This window comes from Syngnathus scovelli, chromosome 5 (assembly GCF_024217435.2).
Source record: "Syngnathus scovelli strain Florida chromosome 5, RoL_Ssco_1.2, whole genome shotgun sequence".
NCBI lineage: Eukaryota > Metazoa > Chordata > Actinopteri > Syngnathiformes > Syngnathidae > Syngnathus > Syngnathus scovelli.
This window is the reverse complement of record NC_090851.1, coordinates 2,723,525-2,749,461: the sequence shown is the minus strand read 5'-3', so window position 1 is coordinate 2,749,461 and position 25,937 is coordinate 2,723,525. Positions and strand designations below refer to the sequence as shown.

Sequence of the window (25,937 nt, the reverse complement as noted above, 5' to 3'; positions counted from 1 at the left end):
CATCCAGCCCCGAGGGAAGCCACATCGATTTCCAGCCCTGCTCTCAGATCCAGTTTCTTAAAAAAAAAAAAAAAAAACATTGCTCTATCCCTGTGTTCGTCACTTCAAGGAAGGTTAAGCAGAAGTTCCTTGTGATCTGAGAAGGTCTTGAACCTTGCCTCTTCCCTGTTTCCATATTCCCGTCCGGCTCTCTCCCCGCCCCGTCTCGGGGCCGTATGAATAATGGAGTGGATCGAGTGGCGAGCGAGGTGCCACGGGGGATGGTTTCGCACAAAGCTCACTGCCTGGAGCCATCACATCAGAGGCCAAGAGCTCCCAAGACGCCAAGCGTTCCCCCATTGGTTCCCTCGTTGCGGGTCAGAGGTGAGCGGCGAGCAAGAAGCTCTGCTTCTTCCTCTGTGATGGACCGCTGGGAAATCACTAGCTGTGTCCAGACGTGGGTGGAGGACATTTGTAAGAATCAGAGAGGTTAAAATTTGCACCGTGTGATCATGCTAAATAGCTCGTTGAAGCTTCAGAAGCTTTTGACCTCCGCGTCTACCTTGAAGGGAAGCTGCTCTGCAACTACATTGTGCTCTTTGTCCTTTTTGTTCGACTGCTGCCAAAAAATGGGTTTAGTCATCGGCGCTTTCCAGATGTCTTTCATTACACAAAGAGAAAAGTTTTGTCGCTTATCGAAGATTCTTTCGCCGGTTTTGGGCAAGGATCAATGCCCGTTTTCTGTGATACCAAACAAGAAATTATTCTCCATTTTTCTGAGATAGTACCGAGCCGGATCGTTCCGCTTGGTATCAAAATGATGAAATGGTCAAAAAGACGGTAGTTTTCATGGCGCTGAGTCCGAGGCTACTGGACTGGATGAAAAGAAGCCACGGGGCGATTTCAATGCTCGCTGACACCGAGAGTCGGGCCTCTCCGTTCAACCTGATTTAACTCATGGCTGTGGTTAAAAATTCATGGCTGTGTGTTAGTTGTTAAGGTGCTAAAGGCACACCAATCGACTCAAGGAAGATTTATTGTCCAGTTGCAGACTGTGAAGAGAAGGAGGGGTAGATTTCACCACTGAAGGATAAGTCACGCTCTATCCTTTCCCATTATCCAGGTGGCCTCAGGTAAACTTTTTTTCCCCCCGTCTCCGCTCCCACTGAGTTGTCTTTTTTCATTATCTGCAACGGAGAGTAAATCTGTCATTTTGTGGGGGGGGAGAAGAAAAAATACAAAGATTTCCTAACCCCTGATTCATCTAACCCCTCTGACCCCCCGCTTCATTTTTTTATTTATTTTTTTGTTCTCGAGCCATCTTTAAAAAGTGGAAAGGACAGTCGTTTGGACACAGCCCAGCGTGGATGCAGATGGACAGCACATGGAAGCCATTTAAGGCTCCGGTGTGCAGCAAGAACAGAGCAATCCCTCAGAGTTCAGAACCTCTGCCGAAGCTCTGCCGGCAACTTCCAATGGGAGCGGTGTCTGCTCTCAACTATTGATTGGCTCTTTTCACAAAGCCGTGTTAGTCCGCCTCGCCCAGCTGCTCACCCTAGACAAAACTCAGTGGACCTCGCGTCGAGCCAGGGGGAACGCCTTAGAGAATAAGAAGAGAGGTGGAATGATGGGAGCAGCCTGATGGTTGCCATATAATTGAGGATGATCCGTGTGATGTGCCGGATTCCGGCCAGGTCTGTCGCGGCGGTCTGCGAGACAGATGTGGGGGCCGCCGAGCCTGGGGGGGGAGCAACGAGGCGGCTAAGAAATGGTGGCTGACAACCTGCTTTTCTCCCCCCACTACTCTGGGATCACATCTCCTTTGTTCTGATTTTTTTTTTTTTTATTCATCGGTTTCCGTGACTTCTGCACGAGATATTTGGCTCTGATGTTAGTCCTCAAACAAATGACTTTGTCATTTTAGCAGCTTACGTCAAAGTAGTACTTCATCAGTCTGACTCGCAGTGCATGGCTTTCTTATTTGTCCCAAACAAGCTACTTTTACATCTAAAGGACTTCGAACCGGGGGCCCTCCGAAGTAAAACCCTGATACATTTAGACTTCTTCTGTGGAAAGCATTGGCGAGGCAAAGAGAATAAGCTAATGGACTCTTTACTTAATGTGATCAGAGCCGTTATTGACATGCTGCCAGGAAGATGCAAGACCATTAACTGGAGCCTCTCGCTCCCTTTCTCTGTGCTACTCACCCCCGCCCCTCCCGTATTTCACACCCCGGCCGGCTCGCATGCAAAAAGGCCACAAGGGGGTCGCGGTGCCCCAAAGGAGCCCGTGTCTGTCACATTAACAAGACGTCGGCCTTGTCGAACGTTGGTGTAAATTGTTAATAGGAAATCTTGTTTGGTTTACAGATGGGAAAACAATCCAACGGAATTGGTAAATACTAGAACTACTCCAAGCGTTGGGGTCAATATTCGACTTTCTTTCTCTGGGTGTCTTTGAAAAACCGAAATTACTGTAACGTGATTCTTATCAGATGTTAGTTTCTCTAATGACCAACTCTGGTTTTAAAAATCCTGCCTGGCACGCAGCTTGGCCCATCCATCTTGGGAGGGCGGAGGCGGCGTAACGTACACGGCGTGCTGGAATACATCAACCCCCGTGGCCGGAGCCGGCCGGTAACTGTCGGCGTGTTTCATGCCATTGTACGACGGCGGCAGGAAGCGGCGCTCGGGTCTCTCTCTCGTCGCGTGTTCCCAATACGGTGATTACTAGCTGCAAAAATAAACAGCCGTACCATCTGGCGCTACGTCCTGTACGGTAACTTACACGGCGAGAAAAGCTGTGGACCATCAAAATGTACAGAACGGAGACGGCGTCACGGCAAAAACACGTGGATTGGACTCGCGTGTGTAAAGTTATCCCCGCAGAGGAATTGATTCTGATTCCGATAGGACAATTATCAAAGCGGCGGAATGCGGATGGTATCGGCTCAATGAATGATGTCATACCGTAATTTATGAACTGCAACTTCAAAGTGACATACAACTGAATGTTTTGGACTGAACCCTTGGTCACATTTATGCACTTTGAACATTTCAAATTCTACACTAGACTGAAAAAGTTTGAGAACACCCCGGTATACGTAACGTGGTTCGAACGACGGGGGTCAGTCGAGAGCGCCGAGCCGGCAGATGTTTGATCCATCCGCTGCACATCTGGCCCTCAGCACACTCAATCTATTTCACTCCACTTCTCCTTTTGAGATGTTCATTGTTCCTCACGGTCCACTAAACTCAGCATCCCCCCCCCACCTTCTTTCACTCTCCCTCCGCGGCCCACAAATATTCATCTATCATCATTCATTTGAAGAGGGATTTGGATTTATATGTTTTTTGAAACCGTCTGCCGTGTTTTTAGACCGGTCGGTTACGGCGGTGGCACCAAGTGGCAGGCCGGTTAATCAAAGTGGGCGGGGTCTTCAAAGCCACCAGAAACTGACGGCTCAGCTCCAACATCAGCGCGCAAAAAATAGAATTTTGACGGGTTCCAACAAAGGGGCCAGTGTGAAGTTTATCTCGAAAGGCTTATAATTCCTTCAAAATGAAATGGAAGCACTCGGTCGGCATGCGTTCATCCCCTGTCCCGTGGCGTAGTTTTCTGCTGTTTCTATTTAAAAAGTTATTTTTCTAGTCACAGTTTGTGCAGTCATACTGTTTGGCCAGTTTACCTGTCAGTTAGTATTGGCAGGACTTTTCGGCCACCCGGGTTCCAAGAGTTTAGGATTCGTTCGTTTTTATCTCGCTTTGACTCATACGTGACATGAGTCATAATTAGTTTTTAGAGCTGCTTTGTTTTATTTAAACTCCTTTTTGTTTTGGTTTGATTAGATTTAGCTTTATTCACAGAATATTTGAGGGCAAAGGTCACAATCAGTAACAAAGTCAACCATTTTTAAAAGGGAAAGAATAACAGAACATAGCAAAATAGGTTTGTTAAGCTAGCAACGCAAACCACCTCATTGAATCATAGCGAACACATTTGAACCCGATGATGACTCTCGAGGCATCTTTTAGCTTCCGCGTGTGTGTGTAACGCTATCTTCCCGTGTTTGCGTCTAGCCTTATGCTGTGCAGCGTATTGCTATTGATCCTCAGTACCCTTGCGGTCTTCAGGGTTCCTGTCAGCCGACCAAGTAGCCCTGTCTGCCCTTTTGTAGCGCTACAAGCTAAACAGCCATCACGGAAATCCAATACGGGCGTATTCGACGGCGGCTAGCACCGCTAGCCTAGCGCCGGGTCCCGCGAGGCCTTCGAGTCAATGCGATGTCAGGGTAGCGTCTCACCTTGTGAACTTGTTGCCGGCTTAATATGTCACGCTAATACGTCTCGGTATATCATCCGAAACGCAATAAGTATGGATTCGCTAATGTCTGCATCTTGTTAGAACGGAAAGGCCGGGCGGATCGGACGGGTCCGTGTGATAGTAATCGCCTCTAACAGGGTGTCTGCCTGTGGCTTAGAGGTACGACCGGGGGAGAGGGCGGGGGGGGCTTCTGGGAATTTCTAAGCAGCTCTGGGAAATTTGGCCCAGGGAAAAAAAAAAAAAAGAAGCGATCGGGAGAGATAACATTAAGAGAACGATTAGGGGGGAATAAAATGAGGCGTGAGCGGTACTGCCTTTTGTGTATCGATCAAGGGGGCAGGTGAGAGATCTTAAATGGCTCGTACCTGGTTTGGTGTTTGCTAATTGATTTTTGTTGTTTCGCCAACAGGAGCGGGAAGGCGGAGGGAAGTACTCGGGGAAGAAAAACAACAAACGGTAAGTGGTCAAATTTGTGCTGGTATGAAAGTTGTCAAATATTTAAAATTAGATTTGAAAATGTTGTTTGTTTTTAGTGTTGACAGTTTTAAACTTTTTACACTTCTCTGGTAAAAAATAAAATATTACAAAATATTATAAATCTGTAAAATGTTACATTATCAGAAGAGCCATTCGATTTTTATTGCCAATAATGCCGAAATTATTTTGAATTCCAAGCACATTAATTCATTCACGCTCCAAATTAAAAATCACAATAATACAAACACATCTTCCATTACTACTCCTACTTTTTTTTTTTGCACCGCAAACTTGTACCATGCCGCAAGCAGCCAGCTCAGAAAACGTGGCGTCTTATGAACATGCAAAGGCCACGCTTGCCACCGGCCATCCCTGCAGGCACGCGTGTGTGTGTGTTCACTTCTTTGATGCTTGTGTGTGTACGCATGTGTGCATTTGTGTGTGTATGAGAGGTGAGTGAAACAGCAGAGGGACTGTGTAATCCTCTGACATGCCTGTGGAAAAATACAAGGATCCCTCTGACAGTGGCTCAACTACAGGCCCCAGCGGCCAGTTAGTGTGTCCACATGTCCGTGCGGCATACACACACGCACACACACACACTATGTACAGTTGCCTCATTGCTAAACTATACACCGACATTCTCATGCGCCGGCACGATTCGAGCCTAGCCGGGCTGCAGTCCAGTGTTTGACACAAACTCCACCGGCGCACAGAGAAGCCTCTAACGTGGAATATAATCCGTTCAGTGATTCGCCGACCTCGCTATATTTTCTTATAATCCAAGGTAAATATTCCCGAGGAGATTGCAAACAGATCTGGCCATCGTCACCATCTGGTTTTGTGTGCGCCTAATGAAAGAACGTGAAATATAGACGCTATATTAGCCACGCGGGATCATGTTTGTGATTAAGGGCTGTATAAATAAAATTGACTTGACATGTTGACTTGAAGCAAACAATAGCGGCCATTTCATCTCCTTATTGTCTAATCGCCCATCCGACTGCTTCTACAGCCGGCCCCTCTTAACCCAGCGATACTCGCTAATGGCCCACACAATGGAATTATTTACTAGCCGTAGCAGGGGGGCAAATGGGTCAAATCGTGTGTGTGTGTGTGTGGCCCCCTCATACACTCTTACACTGAATAAAAAAAAGGGGAGTAGCGGAATCGTTGAAGCATGCAGAGAAGGGACGCGGAGAGGAGCGAGTGGCGCTAGCTAAAGTGAAAAATCATGCCACGGCGCCGAGGGGCCCGCCGGCATCCGCCGGGACGAGGGACTACATCCACGCTGGCACTCAAGTGCTCTTAAATACTCCCTCTTATGCTCAACCACATCCTCGCCCCCCCCCAGCCTGCACCTATCTTAGCCCCCCCACCCTTGTCTCCCTCATCATTCGCAGGCTCTCCCGTCCAGGTACAAATGGCGATTTGCTGTACAAGTGGCACAACATGTCGGGGTCGCTAAGGTCTTGTTGTTGACAATGTGGAAAATAGATCGAGGGAAAAAAAAAAATGTTTGTTTAGAAATAACGCCCGGTTAGGCGGGGAGGTGTTCTTTTAGGAGCTTCAGGGCCTGGTAACGCGGTGGGGTAGTGGTTAGTACTTGTGCCTCGCAACTGAGAAGGTTCTTATGTCGGGAGGGGAAAATAAAAATCACTCTTAAGACAGTGGAGGGTTTAACTCTTGATGATTAAAATACAATATAAAATAATATATTTTGACATGTCGAAGCGAACTTAATTGTGAGACTTTTTAAAGATTTTTTTTTTTTTTTTTAACGTGGTGAGGAGCTGACATTTGTCAAAAGAATCAAGCGCGCCCGTCACCTTGCTGGATCTGGATGAGACGCAAGAGCAGACGGGCCTTTTCGTTGTCTCGCCTCGGGGCCGCACGGCAGACTTTCTGTCAAGCAAGTCGACTGCGTGCATGTGTGTGTGTTTGCGTTGTAGACATCCCCCCCCCCCCCCCCCCCCTATCTCTAATTAGCGCGCGGGAATCCTTGGGGCAATCAGAGGTGAGGTTAATGAGAGGAGGGGAGGGGCGAGTGGTTGGTCGGGGCGGCGCCTGAGAAGATCCGAAAGTCTTCATTCAGCGCTTTTTTTTATTTTTTATTACATATTACTAAAATCTATTTTATCAAACTACTTTTAGATTACGCAACTATTAGCGTGGACATACACAAATGACTCAGCCTGTCAATAAAATGTTCCCGATGATAAAAAATGGCGGTGACTGAAAATCTCAGTGCTTCAACTTGATCCGGATGAACACCAAAACGGAACCTCATGAATTATTGCAAGTGGCCGGTGGTGACGGCAGCTTTTCCACAAGGTCCCGCGGGGCCGCCGCCACTTTTGCGCCCGTCTCTCCGGCCGTATAATGGACACGAGCGGCTCTTGCGGCTCGTGTCGCTGCAAACGCGATGTGACGCTCGTGCATTATTGAGAGCCGCGTCGCCATTAGAGACATTTATACAGTCGAATGATTCGATCAGAGCCAGGCGTGGATCCTCCATGCTGACATGTTGTTTTGACCCATGGTTGTAGGAAATTCAGCTATTATCCATTTTATGGATGGATAACATACATTTTTTGTGCTTTTTAAAAATCAACAGATTTACATTTTTTTTATTGTAGTGAAAAATATATATTTTCAATACTTTTTTCTTCACCAATGAGTTTGCCCTTATTCCATTTATTTTAAATTCCACATTTTCCTTTACACAACATATTTATTCAATTTATTCAAAGTAATTTTTGCTTTTTATAGTTTTTCAGAATTATTTTGTAATGTGTAATATTGTTTTTCTTTTTTTTTTTTACCAATAAAGTTTATTAACATTATTTAATTTTTTTTTTTAAATTATCCCACCTAATTGAAATTAAGCATAGACTTATTCTCACCTTAGTTCATTTAACTTATTTTAACTGATATTTATTTGACAACTTTTTAGGGTTAGGCTTTTTTATAGTTACTATTCGTTCAATATATGTAATATACTTTTTACTTTTACCAGCCGTCAGATAAATGACATTTATTTTAAACACTCTTGATATTGACGGGCGAACTTATCGCTGTGAAATTTGAGCTTTTCCCCCTCAATGTATATTTGCCCCAATTTTTCTTTCACGATTGAGCCACTTTTCGCCACAACAAAGCTTTCATAGCAAGATGAACACTTTTCACTTCTTCTGCCTCTAATTCACATCAAGGAGCCAAAAGAGGCAAATCATTTCCTCCCGTCATTCCTGCACCGAGCTGCCCCCCCCCCTCCCCCTCCTTGTTTTTGTATCTCTCACCCGTTAACAAAAGCGCTGCGGGCGAGCGCAGATGTAAGACATAACAACGAGAAGAAGAAGAAGAAGAGATGAGCGAGCGAAGATAGAAGATTAGACAAAGGGAAACAGACGGCTAATGCTGCTCACGAGCATCGCTTGTCAATTTACAGCCGCTGCTCCCTGAACCGCGCTGTATAAATTTCCAACGTGACGTCCGTTTCTACTGCTTCCAAGCCGACCAGATCTCCTCCCCAGACACGTACTTGGAAACCTGACGTCTGCCCATCGGGCCAGATGCATCTGACTTTCCCCCCCACCACCACCCCCATTGGAACGGCTATAGGCGAAGCCTTGTTTGATGTGGCCGCCGCCACATGGATGCATACATGTGACGGTAAATCACGGGCGTGACCGGAGCTTGAGTGAGAGTTGACGGAGGTGATGCAGTTGGCCATGTTTTGTAAATCGGCAAAAATCGGTAAAATTATTGGGAGAAAAAATAATCGAGACTTGATAAGACGGAGGTGTTGCAATTGGTAAAGGACAGACTGGACATGTTTTGTAAATCGGTAAAAAATTTAAAAATAATCGGAAAAAAAATCTGTTGTATTTAACTTTAAAGTTTAAAACATTTTCATTCCGGATCTCCACAATGACATGTTGTACATCCCCCGCCTGCTAATTTATGCTTGCTTTTTTTTTTGTTTGCCAAATAGCGCCTTTGAATATAAAATGACCTCCGTATCAAAACAGGCCCGATGACTCTTAACTCATACGACGGCGCGGAAGAATCCACAAAGAAAACAGCGTCGGGGCGTTTGATCCCGAGGCGCTCGCACACCATCGCGAAGCTCAACACCTGTTTCGACTTAGGCCGGTCAGCGCACGGTAGCGAGATTAGCCAAACATGCCCATAAAGGGAGAAGAAAGGTGGCTGCGCCTTCGCTTCTGATATCAACACAAAAGCACTCGGTGACTCCATCGCCCGTTCGAGCCGACGTGGTCGTAGCGGCGAGGAATTCACCTCAGCTCAAAGCCAAAGAATAAACGCAGAACGCTGCCTGGCAATAGCTATTTTCAGCCCGGTTGTAAAAAAAAAATAAAACGGATTTAAAAAGCGAAAAATGTGAGTCACACTATGACTCAATTCTGGCCTGTTTTTAAATCTGCTTTACGGCTTTGAATTGATCGTAACTATTCAATCACGCTCCACTCGATTCGCTTTGGGGCAGTCAGCTTTCCACTTTAAAAATATTACCGCGGCAACAAGTCAATCTCTTGAGAGATAAAAGTCGAGATTTGCGCACACCTGAGATTCGGCCAAACTGAAATAGTGCCGTACTGACGATACTCAATCCGAGGGCTTATATTGGATTCGTCAAACGCTGAGCGTCGTGTCGCCTTCGCAGGGTGAATCCCCCGCCCACACACACACACACAAAAAAATCCACCGTTGCCTACTTAAAAATGCGAGACGACACGATTGCTACCACAGCGCCTCTGCCAAAGTCTTTGTCAGCTTGTCAGGGGCGTTAGCACGTTCTTTAGCTGTGATTACATTGTCAGATGGGGGGGGGGGGGGAGGGGGCTGGTGTCAGGAAGTCGGCAAGGATTTTAACACCTCCGTGACAGTGGCGGCGACCCGCAAAACCTCTGCTGAGTTGCTGATAGCGGAAACTCTGCCCCGCGACTGGCATTACATAAACGCAACACACGCACGCGTTGCCACGCGACTGCCGCCTCGGTCGGCGTAATTGCCGGCTGCCTCTACGAGCCGCTTTTATCTTTGTTTATGTGCAAGGAAGATCATCGCGATGAACGAGTGCGTGCAGGATGTGACGAGGAGGCCGAATCGCCGGTTGGCTCCGTGCCTTAGATCCATGAGATGAGTTTTCAAATGTGTCCACGCTTGGTCTTGAGAAGTATTCCGAGCGTCGCCGAGGCCTCGCAATACCTTCAAATGCTAACACGCTCTCGAATTAATTTTTTTAAAATATTCAAAAGACAAACTAAACCACACGTTTGTATTTGTAAAAGTAGAAAAATAAAATTGGATAAACGATCAATCGTCCAAATCCTCAGAATGATAATCCCTCCGATTTTTGTAGCCCTTTAATCGACATTTTTGCCGATTTTCAACTGAATCATGATTCGCTCGTTTGTGGCTGGAAATCGGAAATTTAAACTCGATCATCTGAAACCGAATGATGTCGTCTGAAGCTTTGAATTCCGATTCATGCATCATCAGCTTTATTCCAGACTCGATGCGTTAACTCATCATGCTGGGTGACCCGGTATCACATCCTGCGTGTGTGTATGTGTGTGCGCGGCGGCGGCGGCCTGCCAGCGACAGCTCGCCTTGCCCGGTGGTCCCCGCTCCCAGCCACTTAGCCATTTAACAAGACAGTCGTTACGAAGACCGAGCCAAGAAGCGCACGCACCGAGCTGGTCGGCACATTTCCCCCCCCCCCCTCACTTTTTTTTTTTTTTTTTTTTTTTTAACGAGAGCCTCGCTGGCATGCACTCACGCTGCGCTAGGTACGTGTGTGTACTGGGTACCCATTTATTCATTTATTACGACTATTAGCCCCCTTTTCTCCACTCCCCCCCCTCCTCCTTCACCTCGGCAAAATCCCGCTAATAAACAATCGGGGTAGCGCCACGCTGCGATGCCCGTAATGGGCTCCTAATTAGCCACTCCAAACAGCGAGAGCGGCCGCTTCACGCCTGCTTTTCTGCACTCATCTGCACAAAGCCGGATGAATTGATTCCATTTGCACGCCACTTAATGCGCTGATTGTTTATTGGCTCCAAAACCAAACGGATCAAATGAAAGAAATGTCTTTAACCTTGTGAGGACTGCTGATATTAATCAACAACCAAACCCGTCTGTCGTCTAGATTATGTTGGGATTTAACGGCGACGACCAGCAGGAGTTCCCACCGGGGTCATTTTCACCTTTTTAACCCGAGTGGCTTGCTGACCTCTTCCTCGAGGAAAAAAAAAAAAAGTTGAGGACGCCAAATAAACGTGTGAGGTCCTTCTATGTGTGTGTCACGCTCGTCCGCCTGGCTCACTTCCTTTGCAAGCTGCCTTCCCCGCTGCCTTTTATGAGCGAGAGCTTCTCCGGCATCTCACCTCGGGACACACTCGAGCGTCTAAACGTAACCAGCCTGTGCGAGTGTCGTGAATCGGCGATTCAGTTTGTGAACGTGGGGCGGGCCGCGTCTGCAAAATGTCACGTCCTCGTACTGGGGGCTGTGGTTGTGACTGGCGTCACTAAACTTTAAAATAAATAAATAGAAATTGGTTAATAGATTGAATCAGTCAATGTGTGGTAGCAGCACTGACAATGCGAGATGGGCGCCCCCTAGTGGTACAGAAGTGATTCACAGGCCTAGTCAAATTCAGTTGTATTTAACTTCTTTACAATTTTTTGAAAATTTTATTTCTCTACAATATTTACCTTTAAAGTGCGGTTTAGTTTCTTCCTGAAATACACGTTTTGGCTTATAAAGTTTGAACTTATTCCGGTAAAATTGCTTTTTTTAAAGAATATTTTTTCTTGTAATTTTTTGTATTTTTAGTCTCAAATATACAAAAATAAATTTTCCTTGCCCACCTAGGCATTATTCTCCAAATTTTGTGTTATCTAAATTACCCAAATTCTTTTGAGAACCCAAGCTAAAATGTTTTTTATTATTTATTTATTTATTTACATGAAGGTTCAGTTCTGGTACCAGACCGCTACTCCACTTCCGCGCTGTTTTATATAATTTAGCGCTAACCCAATTCCCATGGGTCCCAAATCACGTCAGGAAAAACCACGGCGGTGATTTCTGCCACACTCCCCAACAATTCCGTGCGACAATCAATGCAGGGCCAGAACCTCTCGTGCGGATCGATACCCCGCCGTGCAGCCGGACCCGTGCCCCCGCGTGTCGTCATTAGTGTCGCTGACCTTGAAGTAAAATTCAATTTCCTCGGATCCCGGGGAGGAAAAAAAAAGCCACCGCCGGATTTCAGGAGCCATTTCCAGTTTGCGGCACAGGATATTACAGCTTAAGGAATTCTTTCTTTTTTAATTATATCCGAGCTTTTGTGACGTAAATACAAGTTTCTGATAGGTGAGCGGATTTTCAATCAGGGCGTCTTTGATAGACGCCTTGCGCAATAATGATAAAGCTTGTAAAAATGGCGGATGATCAATTCTGGCTTCCATGACAGGTGATGTCATAAATTTTTCAAAGACTGTATGTTAAACCGATTAATTCATCCACGCTATACATTTAGCCATCAAATATTCACAAGCTTGAAATCCGAGCACCCGCCTCATGTCGGACTCGCGTGTGAAATATGCAAATAGCGTCTAATGCGCCCGTTTAATGGATTTTTTAATTACTTAAGTGTCTCCGAGTGTCTTCCTAAGTGTCTCCGAACGCACCCAACGTAATTTGTGTCGTGAGTTGAACTCAGGGAATTTTGGGTTTTGGCTTAAAAAAAAAAAATCACACGAGCCAATCAGCTTCGAGAAATGTGAGTGACGGGAAAATTGAATAAGCTGAATCCATCTTGTCCCTCAGCCAACTTTGAATCTCGCGCCTCCATTTCCTGTTCCGTTTGCCAGATGTGATGGATGGTCCCGAATTGGAAATTGGACCGTTCGACGCTTAACGTGAACGTGAATAACATCAACGACCAATCCTTTAAGATGATAGCCGCTTTTATATTTGCAGCCGGCGCATTCCTGCACGCTTTTTGGCTTCCGGGACCCGCAAATCTCAGGATTTCACTGACCTGCATGGAGACCACAAACGAATTGTCCTGTAATCTCATTTATTTGCTTGGAGAATATAGATTCACCTTCAGTTTGGTTTTGATTCAAATTAGAATTGGTTCAGGCGCTGGCAGAGGCAGCCCATTCCGCGTGTTCACTTCGCCAGGCCTCGCTGACTTTACGGTCCGATTGCCCCGAATCCAATATCAGGGGAATTATTCCGCAAATTCCTGCATACCATGTAACCTGCTCGTAACCTCCGTGCTCCAGCTTGAATTCATTTGGGGCTCAGATTTGGGATAGCGTGGCGCTGAGGATTTGGCGTGCGGCAGCTTTTTTTTTTATGTAAGGAGCTCTAGTCGCGGATTTGCGAGCTGTGAGAAAAGTGACCAGTAAGATTCCGTCCTTCTGATATTCCCGTGTCGGCACACCGGCTGTTTGTTTTTTTGGTAACGACTTGCGGCTTATCTCGAATTCTTTTTTTTTTTTTTGGGTCTTGTAAATCAGCGCACTGAACACACAAAGTGTGTGTGTGGGAAGAATCACCTTGATGAAGTACTGGCAGGCCGTCACGTGGCTAACAAAGCGTGCAAGCCTTCCAGCAAAAACTGGAGCCTGACCTTCCCGCCCAAATCATAACCATATGAACAAAAGAGTTTCCACCTTAAGAGGACTCTCGCTCGCTCCCATCCATCTCCCGGCCGGCCGGGGTGAGGCATTAAGCAGTGATAACAAAAAACAGGTTACAAGGGGAAGGGGAGGGGCGGGGATGATGTTGTGAACACGGGGGCGACCTAAAATGGAAGTTTTAGGTGAGCAACAGCCACTTGTGATGTCACTTCCTCCTCTCAAGACGTCTCTCCAAAGATTTGATTAGCCTAATTCAGATTTCTTTAGAATTGTTCCATTCAGATTTTTCACCCTTGGCGGCAGGGCTCAGTTCCTTTTTTCTCGAAGAACAGCGTCTGGTTTTCCGTGACACCGCCAATGCGTGTAATTACATCAACCACATTCATGTTGCTACGCATGTACAACTTTTTTTTTTTTAAGATTGTGTAAGTTAATGGTTAGTAGACACCCTCGTGTGGAGGCATGCGGCAGTGAGTCTTGGCGGCTCGGAGTGATTCTGCGGCCGTGCGCGCCTGATAGTTAGCATTCCGCTGGGTGTGTGCGCAATTAGGGTTAGGACTGGATGTGTGTGTGTGTGTAGTGCTGGGAGTTGTTAGCGGTTCCATCTGGGTCTCTTGGAAGCTGTGTGGAGTCAGGAAAACCGCATCTCATAAAAAGCGGAGGCAGCCCAATGTTCGACAAGGACAGAACATTACTGGGAATGTCGCTCAGGAAAAGGCTGGGACCCGAGCCCGAGCGGCGGCTCCTCTCCTCGATTCGCCTCCCTTCCTCCCGCGCAACTGATTTTTCATCGGGTGAGGGATTAGGAAAAGGAAGACATAATAGAGAGTGTGGGAGACGGAGTGGAGGGGGAGCGCTGATGACATTTCCATCTGTGTGCGGCCAACGGTGGAGGGAGCGGCGACAGGCTGTGGCCTTAGCCGAATGGGGGAGGGAGGGGGGGAGGAGGCGGTGGCATGTTGGCCTGTGAAAACAAGCATGACAGTAGGATGACAAGGATGGAGGGTCGAGGGATGGAGCGTCGTGAAAGTGAAAGGCAGCCATCCCAGGTTGTCCCGGTTTGAACTGCTGGGAAGCCCTCGCTGACATATACAAATGTGGATTTAAAAAAAAAAAAAAAAAAGCATAAACAAGACATTACACGCACCATTTTCCACTCATCACATCTGCGGGGAAAAGCTCCTCGCCATTCCGACGAGCTCAATGAGCCAACAAGGTGGTTGGGTGAATGGATAGATGGATGGATTGGTACTCGATACTAGCTAGTTACCCGATACTAGATAGATACTGCTGATACTAGAAGTAGATACTAAATATTCGATACTAGATTGGTACTCTATACTAGATACTAGATAGGTACTCGATACTCAATCTAGCTAGACACTCGATACTAGATAGATACTCATTACTCGATAGACATTCGATACTAGTTTCTAGATAAACACTCAATACTACATAGATACTAAGTACTAGAAGTAGATACTAAATATTCAATACTAGATTGGTACTCTATACTAGATACTAGATAGGTACTCGATACTCAATCTAGCTAGACACTCGATACTAGATAGATACTCATTACTCGATAGACATTCGATACTAGATTCTAGATAAACACTCGATACTACATAGATACTAAGTACTAGATCGATACGAGATTGGTACTCTATACTAGATACTCGATAGGGACTCGATACTCAATACTTGATACTCGACGATAGAGATGATAGATAAATGATTGATACAGTCGAGGCTAGATGCTATCGTTAAATACTATACTAGATAATCAGATAGATCTAACAGGTAAGAAGATATAATAGATACAAAGATTATAGTTCAGAATTATGATCCTGTCCTCATCCCCGACTCGTGACAGTACGGACGTGAGTGAACAAAAGCAAACTAAAGGGCAAAAAAAAAAAAAAAGCCAATCATTTATTTTAATGGTTATTGACGCCACGTGTAATTCCTCCCCTTTTCGAATCAAACTTCCATCCAGCGGAGTCGTTAACGCTATTGATTAACTTCTGCACTATGAGCAGCCTATTACAAAGGTAAATTGGCGAGTGTACACATATTTAGTCACGCCCCCGTCCGTCCGTCCGTCCCTCCGTCTGTCTGTTTACTTTTTTGTTCCGCTGCAGGCGAGGTGCGCTGTGCTTAATTTCTTCACTAAATTAGCGGCTAAAAGGCCGCGGTGGCACGTGCTATTACTTAGCCGACAACAATGAGAGTTTATTCCGGCGGCGGCGCTGGCGCTGCTAATAATAATTATGGTTGCGTCTCAGAGTCACATCGTTGCGCCACTTCCACCCTCGTGCGTCGTTATTTGGAGGTACTGCTGAACAATAAGGGAACCGCCGCTAGACGTTATTATGATTTTTAAAAACTGGACGAGGTGGTTAGGAGCCTGTTTTGCTTGTTAATTAAAAAAAATAAACTTCAATGATTGTAAACTGATCACTTTATATTAATCACTTTTCAAAGTAAGTGCAGTGGCTATAACTTAAAAAAATATATCTATTTATATTAATTTATATATACGTATATATACACCAAATTATAATTTTCTATTATTTATACGTACAAAGTTTTGTTTAAAAGTCAAAGTCAAAATATTAGGAACAGCCCTTAAATGAATAAATGTTGGATCTGCAAGTGTTTTAAGTCACAGAAGCCGTTTCCGTGCAAACACTGCGACCCCCCCCACCTCACACACACACACACACACACACACACACCTCCAATAAGACCCCCACCCCTTCAAATTCACTCCTGCCATGCTGTTCCACTTATACTGGAATATTACACCACACTTGCATACAGATAAGCACATGTGAACACAACATACACACACGTACACACACACGCACGGTAAGAAAAGCATCTGCACATGTCCGTCCGCTGGCTGCACACTAATTCATGCAGGAACACTTTGGGTTTCAGCACCAGAACCCTTTGGTGCAATTACAGAGGAAGAAGGGGGGGAGATGTAGGTTGCTGGCGTGACATTTTTCTCTTAGTATTATTATTATTATTTTTTTTAAAACTGAATACAATGCCGCGATGCTTTAGCACTGAGGTGAGAAGAGCTTCAGCTCAAGTGGCAGGTTTTTTGTTTTCAGCGATAGATGCACTCGTGGCTGAGCTTTTAAAAAAAGATTATTTAAATATACAAGATGCAAAATAAAATAATATTAATTCTCATTTTTCATTGTATGTTTGATGAATTTATTTAGCATAAACTATGCAAGCATTTGATAAAATCTCGTGGCAGCTTGCTTTATTCAAACAAAAGTAGCGCTTTGGCATCGTCTTGTGGCCAAGAAACGATGTTGAGGAGCTTTCCTCGGACAAAAGTAGTGCTTTGGCACCATCTTATTGCATCCTAGTGCTAAGGAACTATGTCAAGGAGCTTTAGTTAGACAAAAGTAGCGCTTTGCCCCCCCCCCCCCCCTCCCCCTCCCTGGTTTCGGTTGGCCGGGTCTGACCTGCAGTATGTAGCCACGCACGTAGTCCCTCAGGGTCCAGCCCAGTCCGTGCAGGATGTGCAGCACCTCCTCCTGCTTGAGCACGGAGAAGAGGCGGTCCAGCAGGATCTTGAGCCGCACCGGCACCGCCTGCGTGCCGTACAACATCAGGCTGCTGATGTCGAACACCACGTTGGACTGCACAATCTCCACCTGCGTCGGGTGGTACAGGTGCTGCGTGCTCAGCTTGTCCAGGGCTGAAAAAAATAAAAATAATAATTGACTTCGGCATCAGGAGTTATCTTCTCCACTTGCCAGGCGAGTCTTATTTAGTGTACCGCAAATGGGGCGAGAATTGTGTTTATACATTTGTGGAATCTTTTTGAACAATATTAGCAGTGTCAAGCAAAACGTTGGGGCCAAAGGAAAAGAACTTGGCAGAAGCGAAAAATGTCATTCGAGCTGCATTATGTTGCTCTTGCCTTAGGGAAGAAGGGCAAGCAAATTGCTACAAGGTAGCCTGACAGGCGTAAATCGGGGAAAACAAAATCGAAGCAATCCCGCGACCTCACTCAACTTTTCTTCTGTCTTGTCCGTCTTACTTTCCTCTCCTTGTTTCTTCCTCAACCTCCCCCCCACACACCCTTTCTCCCCCCCCTCCTCGCCAGTCTGGGTGACACCTGGCCCGGTCTCGCTTTCTCTGATCCCGGGACTTGGGCCTCGCCTGACAACGCCTCGCCGCCAGACACGAACGTAATAAAAAATGAAGAAGTGCTTGTCAGTGTGGCTGCCAATGCTGACATGAAATGAAAAGTTGAGGGAGGGCGATGGGGGAGACGGATCGGGGTGGGGAGGGGGGGGGGGGACGCCTGACACTTCACGGGGAGAGTCTGGGAAATATTCGCCCAGGTCCTTGTGTTGATTCACCCGGAGAGCCCCTCGGCCCGCTACGGAGAGCCAAACAGGTGTTTTCTTTTATCCGGCTTTCTTCCACGCCTTTTTCTCTTTGTACTTTTTGGGTTCTTTGTTTTTGTTTTATTACACCTGTGTGGAAGAAGTGCTAAGGTGCGGCTTTTGGGCCATCCAAAATGCACAAGCAAAGCTTACGAGAAGAAAGAGAAAAGTTGCCTTTTATAGCTATTTTACATTTGACTTGAACACTTCTTATCACAAATAAGAATGTTAAAACTCAAAAGATATTTTTCGGGTAAAATTGCCTTTTACGCAGTGGCGGTGTTAAGATGTTTTTCCTCAGGGGGGCCACGGGGTTACCTTGGATATTTCCGGGTAAAAAATATGATAGGATCAAAGTATATTTTGCCTTTTTAAAGTTTAATATTACATTTAAAATGATAATAAAAAAGATTTCTTACCGTGAGCCACCCAGCCATGTTTGCAGTGGTCACATGTGCGCAGGTGAATCTTGCCCGGCTGGAAGCACTCGCACGTGCAGTTGACCAGCGTGCAGCGAATGGCCTGCAGGGGGCAGAAGGAAATCCACATTATTATGAGAAATTGTTTGGATGGAGGCTCAATTACCTCGCGAGAGGCGCACTTGCGTTGAAAGCTCTCAGCGGCGAGGGGTTAAGCGCGAGCGCACTCGCCGCGTTTGCTCTCTAATGACTCGCCGGAAAACATCTGCTGCAGCGCGGCCCGATGCGACAAACATTGCGACGTCAACGGTGACAGTGCAGCTGCTGTTTTCTTTGAGTCAGCAGAATCTGGCCGCTCTGTGAAGTGACTCTGGCTTATCAGAATCTTCATGAATTTACAGTCCGCCGCCGTCTGACTCATGCGAGTCGCATGTCAACGGTGGCGGGGTCATAGTCCGGCGTCTGCACCATCTGATAATCGGCATTTCGCAACGTCCCGAAATGGAACGGTCGATGAGAGTGAAGGAGGAGGATCGACCTCAATGTTGAACATCCGTCATAGTTCAGCACTTTTATGGACTTTTGCGTTCTGCTTAAACAACATCAACTCCCTTTTAGGATTTGACTGATATCGTACAATTATGGATGGATGATAAATTGCGAACGTTATCTTGACTTCAGTCAAAAAAAAAAAAAAGGTTGAGTTTACATCCGCCGTGAGAAGATTGATGCCCTTTGCAAATTAGCTTCACATGCGGCGGGGCCTAACAGTAGCAGATGCAAACAAACAAATGGAAATATCAAACGCACCTCGGCTGTTTACGAGCCCGGCTAGCGTCTGACAGCTGACAAGATAGTTAAGGGGCGTCTAATACGGCAATTAGAGCGTGGCACTATCTTGCGGGGCTGCCGCTGTGACAAGGCAAGGCGAGGCGCCCCTCTAATTATTACGCCGGCTAGCAGTAAGCGCTCATATCTGGGCCATTAAGCAGACCGTGGTGTAAAGGCACATTAAAGTAGCAAGAGGAACTAAGGGTTGGGGTTGGGGGGGCGGAGGAGTCCTTGTTTTTTAGATTGACTTCGGCTCGGAGCCAGAAAGAGATGTTAAAGGCTTCACGAGTAAAGAATGACAGAGGAAGAAGTTGAAAGAATACAAATTGATTACAAGGCTCTTAATAAGGAAGCGAGCGTGTAGATGCGTCCAACGCGGCCATCGGAAACATCTGTGTTTGCTTTAACGGACGAAACAAGAGAGACAAAAGAGTAAACACGGCCCTTACCCCCACCCCCCTCCGCACACACCCGTCGTACGAGTCTCCTTGCGACCGACCGCCTGGGTCTGCTTTGCGCTTGGCCCGAGTTCTAACCTTGGCCCGCCTTTGGTCAGGGACGAGTACCGGGCCCGGATCCCACCACTCCCCTCGCACATATTTGTCACAGAAGGTTGTGTTATCTGAGGCCAGAGTAGAAACGCAGCATTAGTCACCGTGTTAGCGTCTCGCCAGGGTTTCCTCTTTGGCTCGCAACGAGCGGACAAACGTGGGATAAAGGACAGGACAGGAGATGAGGGGGTCTGTGTGTGAGGTTTTACAGAACTTTCTGCCAAATCTGTGTTTTTCACTTTCTTTTGCAAAGGACGCCAAAGTAACCGGCAGGCTACTAAGTGTGTTAAGGTACCGGGCACAATAGTACGGGTTGGCTCGGGTGGCTTCTGGGGGTTTACCACTTTGTTGTGGTACCCGTCACAATTTAATTCCGTATCTTTAACTATACCGTTTTTTTGCCACTTCCATTGTAAACGGACAGTTAGCATTAGCAGTTACTAGCTAGTATTCAAATCATGACGTAGCGAACCAAAGCAACGTGTGAGGGGTCTCGCAGCTGCAGATTACTTGTCGCAATCAACAACTTGACTCACTCGCCGTCATTCTCAGACCTTATCTGACTCAAGTGTGTGTCTCATTTCGGGATAATGTTTAGCTGCAGGCTTGATGTTTCATGGCTGTTTTGCTCGGCCAGCAGCTCCTATCCCCGGCCAACTTGTAAACACTCACGACCGGCGACGGGCTGGCCTCACCGTGACCAACGTTAGCACGACAGATGGGTGGAAGTATTGTAGCGTTCCAACAAGATGGTTCCAGGCTGGACTCTTGGCTCGGATACGCTTTGTAAACAGAGCCCGTGGCCCGGGACCAACGGCGACACATGCGAGCGAGCCGGAGCAGGAATCAGACGTCAACCGAGACACAATGAGACCACAGAAGCAATGCTGATCTTTGACTAATAGCAGCATCCTGTTCAGCTGCACTACCGCGCTGTCGCTTTTAATGTCTGAAACGCTCGCCAGTCGTCTTTTTGTTTTCTCTCTACCGTCATCTCGGCAAATCCGCACAGATGGCCCAGTACTGTTCCTTCCCGCTTTAATGGAATCCCTTTACCCGTGTTCAACACGTCGCCACAGACCGCATTTCTTGTCGGGCGCGTTAAGCAAAGCCGGGCTCGTAAATGAAAACCCCGTGTGCGTGCCATGTGCGCTCCTCGTGTTTGCCCGTCCGTCGTACAACACCGGGAGCGTCCGCTCGTCTCGGCGTTATCTCATCCGTGAGCTTTAGCTGCTGAAAACCTAGCCAATTTCCTGACAGTAATGTGCAGCCAATGTGGAAGGCGGCGGCGGCGGCGTTGCATGTCATAAAGACGGGACCTGGCCTCGGATTGAGACGTCAGGACCGCACAGTGTCCATATTGGAACCAGGTGACAAATAACACAAAAGCTTTGTAGATTGGAGTGCAGTCATAACATACGGGGAAGCACAGAAGGAATGCTAAAGCTAATTGCTGCTTCGGTTATTATTTCCGCTTGAATTTCGGTGATGGCACCGAGATGAGGATCATATTTATTATTTATATTTTTTGACAGATCCAAATTAGGATTGTTTGGCCTTGGAGTTGGAGTTCCGCGCTTTGATTAGAATCCGACTGTAAATAGCAATGCGGTGCGAACTAAACAAATACAGATGAAATTCTGTGACGGAGGAAAATGATAGCAGTGTACCGGGGGGGGGGGGGGGGGGGGGGGGGGGGGGGGGGGGGGGGGGGGCTTGTCCATTCAATCCCCAGCGTGCAAAAAGGCCTGTCGCCCCTGTCAGTTCTGCTTTGGAGCCCAAAGCGGCTGCCAGTCGTTGAGGCAGAGGTCCCCTGTCCTGTGTGCAGCTGCGCATCTGGGCTCTGACACGGGCCACAACGGGCCAGAGCTATGCTAATGGCAACCAAATGGGCCGTGAGTCCCCGGCGGATTGGCAAGGGAGATGGATGCATGTGTTTTTGTGTATTCATGTGCACTCCTTCCTTCCTTCCTTCCTTCACTTGGAGGCCCATACATGGAAGCAACCAGTTTGCTCGGCACGCTTTTCACTAATGAGCTCTGACAATCTATGAGTCATGTGTCACTACGTATCATAGGAATATTTAGCTGTATTACAATAATTGTTACTAAAGCGGGTACACGCATAGCAATGATCGGGCCGAATTTGAGCGATTCTGCTCTCGTCTGATCCAAGTCGGTGATAATCTCTGAAAGATCATCCAAAACGATTATCCTGTGATCCCAATCAGCTCAGAAAATGATTCCAATTGTGTGGTCAGTGTTTCATGAAACATGAAAAGTTGACATAAAGACACAGAAAAAAAAATTATATTTTTTTTAAATAATAAAAAATATATATTTTTTATTATTTCTTGAAATAATTAAATGTCTATATTTTTCTTATTTTATTAAAATAGGACCTTGAAAAAAAATATTCTATATTAAATCGCAATATAGACAGAAGGATGCAATTAGATTATTTTTCAAAATATTTCAGCCTTAATATAAAAACAGCCGCTTCTGTCGATTGATTTCTATTCGTATTGCCATTGACCCTGACTGCTGTCAATCAAAGTATCTCTTCCCAAACAAAGGCAGATAATCACACATCAGCCATATCGGTTGTTTACATTTCACCCAGAAGACATTTAGCAAACTCTAGCTAGGATATTTTCCAATTTCGCAATAAGACCACAATATGAGTCAAAGGATTATTCGTGACCAACACACACACACACACACACACATAGTTCCAGTGTGACGGTGACAGGAGGTCACCATCGCTAAGACTCGTCACAGTCGCCTGCAGGGTGCGATTACAAACTCGCACACTCCCACATTCCTGCTAGTGCAAACACGCACACACACACATAAACACAACACACACAAGAATTCCTCCCCGAGTCAGCATGCAGCATCTTGAAGCAGCAGATTTGCTTTCACAGTATTCACGTACCAAAAAAAAAAAGTGTTCCACGCCAAAAAAACCAACACAAAAACAACGCAAACATCTTTAAGCTCCTTTACCTCCGCCAGCATCGCGAGCAGACGCGTTCAGGTGTGCGGCGAGCGTCGACTTTCCATGTTTACAACAATCCCGAAGAAAGTGATGAAGGGAAGATAGGAGGGGGAAGGTGAGGCCCAACCAGTGGCTACATGGCGCCTGGCTCCGCGACAAAAAACACTTTGTCACTCCCAAAAGCAAGTGTGTGCGTGTCTGCTCAGTGTGTGCAAGGGAGACGGCGTGCAAAAAGGAAAAGTCCATCTGGGTGTTTTTTTTTTTTCCTTTTTTCTTTCTTTTTTATCAGCCTTACAAAGTTCACAAGATAGAGGGGGCAAAGTGGCGGCTAGACGCTGTTCCCGAGTCACAGGGAATTATCATGCTAACTTAGCATACGAGCTAACATGCCGACAAACGAATCATTCGAAAGGTTAGCAGTTATTGGCGATGAAAAATCGTGACGAAGGCCAGATCGTGAGAATCATCATCATCCTCCGCTTCCGCTTACTTTCCCCACTCTGGTCAATTGCGTGTTAACGTTTCACCGCATCCTAAAGCCGGCTCGCTAATGAATGTCGTGCCTTTTTTGCGCCGGCCGGCCGGCGTTAAATCGCCTTGTAAAGTGTTCGCAGCTGTGACGCTTTGCCTCGCCTTGGCAATGGCATTGACTTGGGGTGGGAGGAACGGTGGTCGGCGAGTGGAAGTGGGGGGGGGGGGGTACATATGTGAGTGCAGCTGGGCCAGGGGAGGATGGGAGGAAGAGGACGAGCGAGGTGATGGTATGAAGGGATGAAGAGGAGTTGGCAAGAAAAAAAAAAAGACCACAAGTCTCCGTGTTTCCAGCTGCTTTTCTCAGGGGCTCGGTTTCCTACCCCCCTCCTCTTCCTCGCTTGTTTTTTTTTTTTTTTTTCTTCACAAGGCCCTTCAGGTCCCAGGTTGCTTGAAGAATCACAAACACACACACACACACACAGTCGCACTTGCAGCCTACCCCTTGCACGCCTCACTTTGGGCCATCTTTGTTTAGACAGGGCTCAGGAGTTCCAGAAAAGCTCTCTCAGATGTGCTGAAGTAAGGGGAAAAACAAAACAAACTGACCCTCACACACACACACACACTCACACACTCCAAATGTACCAACAAGTACTTTGCACTCGCACATGTGACACACACATGCTAACACACGTAAGAGCCAAAATAACATTTTTAACCGCAAAAATCACCCAAAAAGGGGCACGGAGGTAGGCATTTTTGTTTTTTTTTTCAGCGTGTTGCTTAGTCGCTGTGTGTGTGTGTATGTGTGTGTCCCGATGGCTGGATCACAGCAGCGCGGCGGGCCCGGAGCATACCTCGACATGTGTTACCTCTTTGTAATATTGACTTTGTTATAGCTAGACGAGTGGGAGAGTCGGGCCAGAGAGCGGGGGCCTTGCAGTAGTGGGGCCCCCCGAGTTGGTTCGCCTGAAAACAAATACCTGAACGAACTGTGAAAATAGAAAACACAGAACCACAATGGCTTGCCATAAAAAAAAAAAGACAGAGAAAGGGACGGAATCAAATTAACTATAAAATTCTTTCTCCCCTAACGTGACCTTTTTATTGTCGTTCGGATTGGGTCAATGTTTACGCATTGTTCTAAACAAAATTTATTTTTTGGATGAATCGTTTATACAACAACCACGTTCTTGAAACTTTATCAACTAAATTTTTTTTAAGAATATTTTGGGTTTGTGGATTTTGTGAATCTTAATCAGCATTTTTTTTAAGAATATTTTGGGATTTTTTTTGTTTTGAAGATAAATAAATGACTGATTGGATGTTTATAAACCAATTAACTAGTTTGCTGCCTTAAGTACAAGTCGACACCAGCTAGTCGGTTAAATATGACAATTAGCAGGGTCATTGACTGCCAATCCACATATTTTGTCACTAAATCAATAAAGAGCGGTTGAAAATGAGAAAAAGGACCCGAATGAATCCGGACATGAAGCGGGAGCAGGCACGTTGTGTTTATTTGCAGAAATAAAAGATTGATTATCATCTTCGTGGCGGTCCCGCGAGTGCAACTCCCATCTCGTCTCCCTGCCCGTGACTTTTGCTTACGCCTTTGAATAATAAAGGCGAGCCATTTGAATATTCCCTCTGTATTTAAAAAGGGGGGGAAGAAAAATATGTTTTTTTTTTTTTTTTTTTTATAACACGATGCGGCGATATTAGGCTTGCTAATTGGGCTCTTTGGACCTTCCCAATAGAAAGGCGAAATTAATTACTTATGTCGACAAAATGTCAGACACGTCGATCTAATAAGTACATCTGTTTGCAAGCCGCCTTGTGGCTTTACTCCCTTTCGTGTGTGTGTGTTTTTGTGTGTGTTTGTGTGTCCACTAGAGTTGTGTCTAATGAAAGAGACACTCACACAAAGCTTTGACGTCCTCCTTGTGCTCTTCTAATATTCAAGCCGGCTTCTCGCGCTAATCAGCCACTACGGCATCGAAAGCGACTCGAGTGTGTGTGTGTGTGTGTGTTTTGCCATGCAAGCTCATTTTTTATGCTCAAACATGCCACTTTGTAATTATTTGCATGCCAGCTCGTGTTTGCGTGTCTGTCACGTGTTTTGGGGGCAGCCCTTTCCCTCGCTTTTGGCTCTTTCTCAATAAAAAGCCGTCTCAGCCCTTTTTTTTTTTTTTATCAAGTGCGACGAAAACGTTGCACAAGATGATGACGAGCCCTTGAAGTGGAAATTAACTTCGCTAACTGTAAGTCAGCAAAGTCTGAAGACCACCAGACTTATGGTCACACATCAGACCTCACCAAAATTTGCACAGCATGGTTAAGTTGTCCTCGCCGCCTCAAAAATATTCTGTACAATCCAACCGGACACAATATTAGGTCGACATACCGAATGTCGAAATCTGTTTTAATGTTCAGTCTCGATTGACACTCTCAGAGGCATTCATTTAACGATATGTTTTCGTATTGCGGTAGCAGTTTGCAGGCAGGCTGCACGGTGACCTCGTGCTTAGCGTGTTTTCCTGCAATTCATGAAAAGGTTCATGATTTGAATTTCAGCTGCGGCCTTCCTGCGTAGACTTTGCACTTCATTGAAGAGTGTAAACTGTCCATAGGTGTGAATGGGAGTATCAAGGCTATTATTGTTCTTCAAAAAAAAATATTTATATTAAACTACAAAAAAAAAACTGAATATGTGATTCAAGAGATGGATGAATGGATTTTTAATAATGGAATAAGAAAAATGTTTTAAA

General features: G+C 46.1%; 1 protein-coding gene and 1 long non-coding RNA gene across 9 annotated transcripts in view; one reads left to right on the top strand and one right to left on the bottom strand.

Moving 5' to 3' along the window:
- The window catches only part of bnc2 (basonuclin zinc finger protein 2), a 106,992-nt gene that overhangs the window by 13,053 nt on the left and 68,002 nt on the right, over nt 1–25,937 (bottom strand). For 5 of the 6 annotated variants that reach the window (XM_049720694.2, XM_049720695.2, XM_049720697.2 and 2 more), the window contains 2 exons: nt 18,311–18,413; nt 16,959–17,194 (listed from right to left, as the gene is read on the bottom strand). In XM_049720694.2, the coding sequence (XP_049576651.1) occupies nt 16,959–17,194; nt 18,311–18,413 (339 nt within the window). Of the gene's footprint in view, nt 1–16,958; nt 17,195–18,310; nt 18,414–22,700; nt 25,505–25,937 lie in introns of those variants that run through there. The other variant, XM_049720696.1, reaches the window with a different exon arrangement.
- Nucleotides 1–25,937, top strand: part of LOC125969052 (uncharacterized) — a 162,062-nt gene that overhangs the window by 71,043 nt on the left and 65,082 nt on the right. For all 3 annotated transcript variants that reach the window (XR_007481412.1, XR_007481411.1, XR_007481413.2), the window contains one exon: nt 4,712–4,758. This is a non-coding gene — a long non-coding RNA (uncharacterized lncRNA). The remainder of the gene's footprint in view (nt 1–4,711; nt 4,759–25,937) is intronic.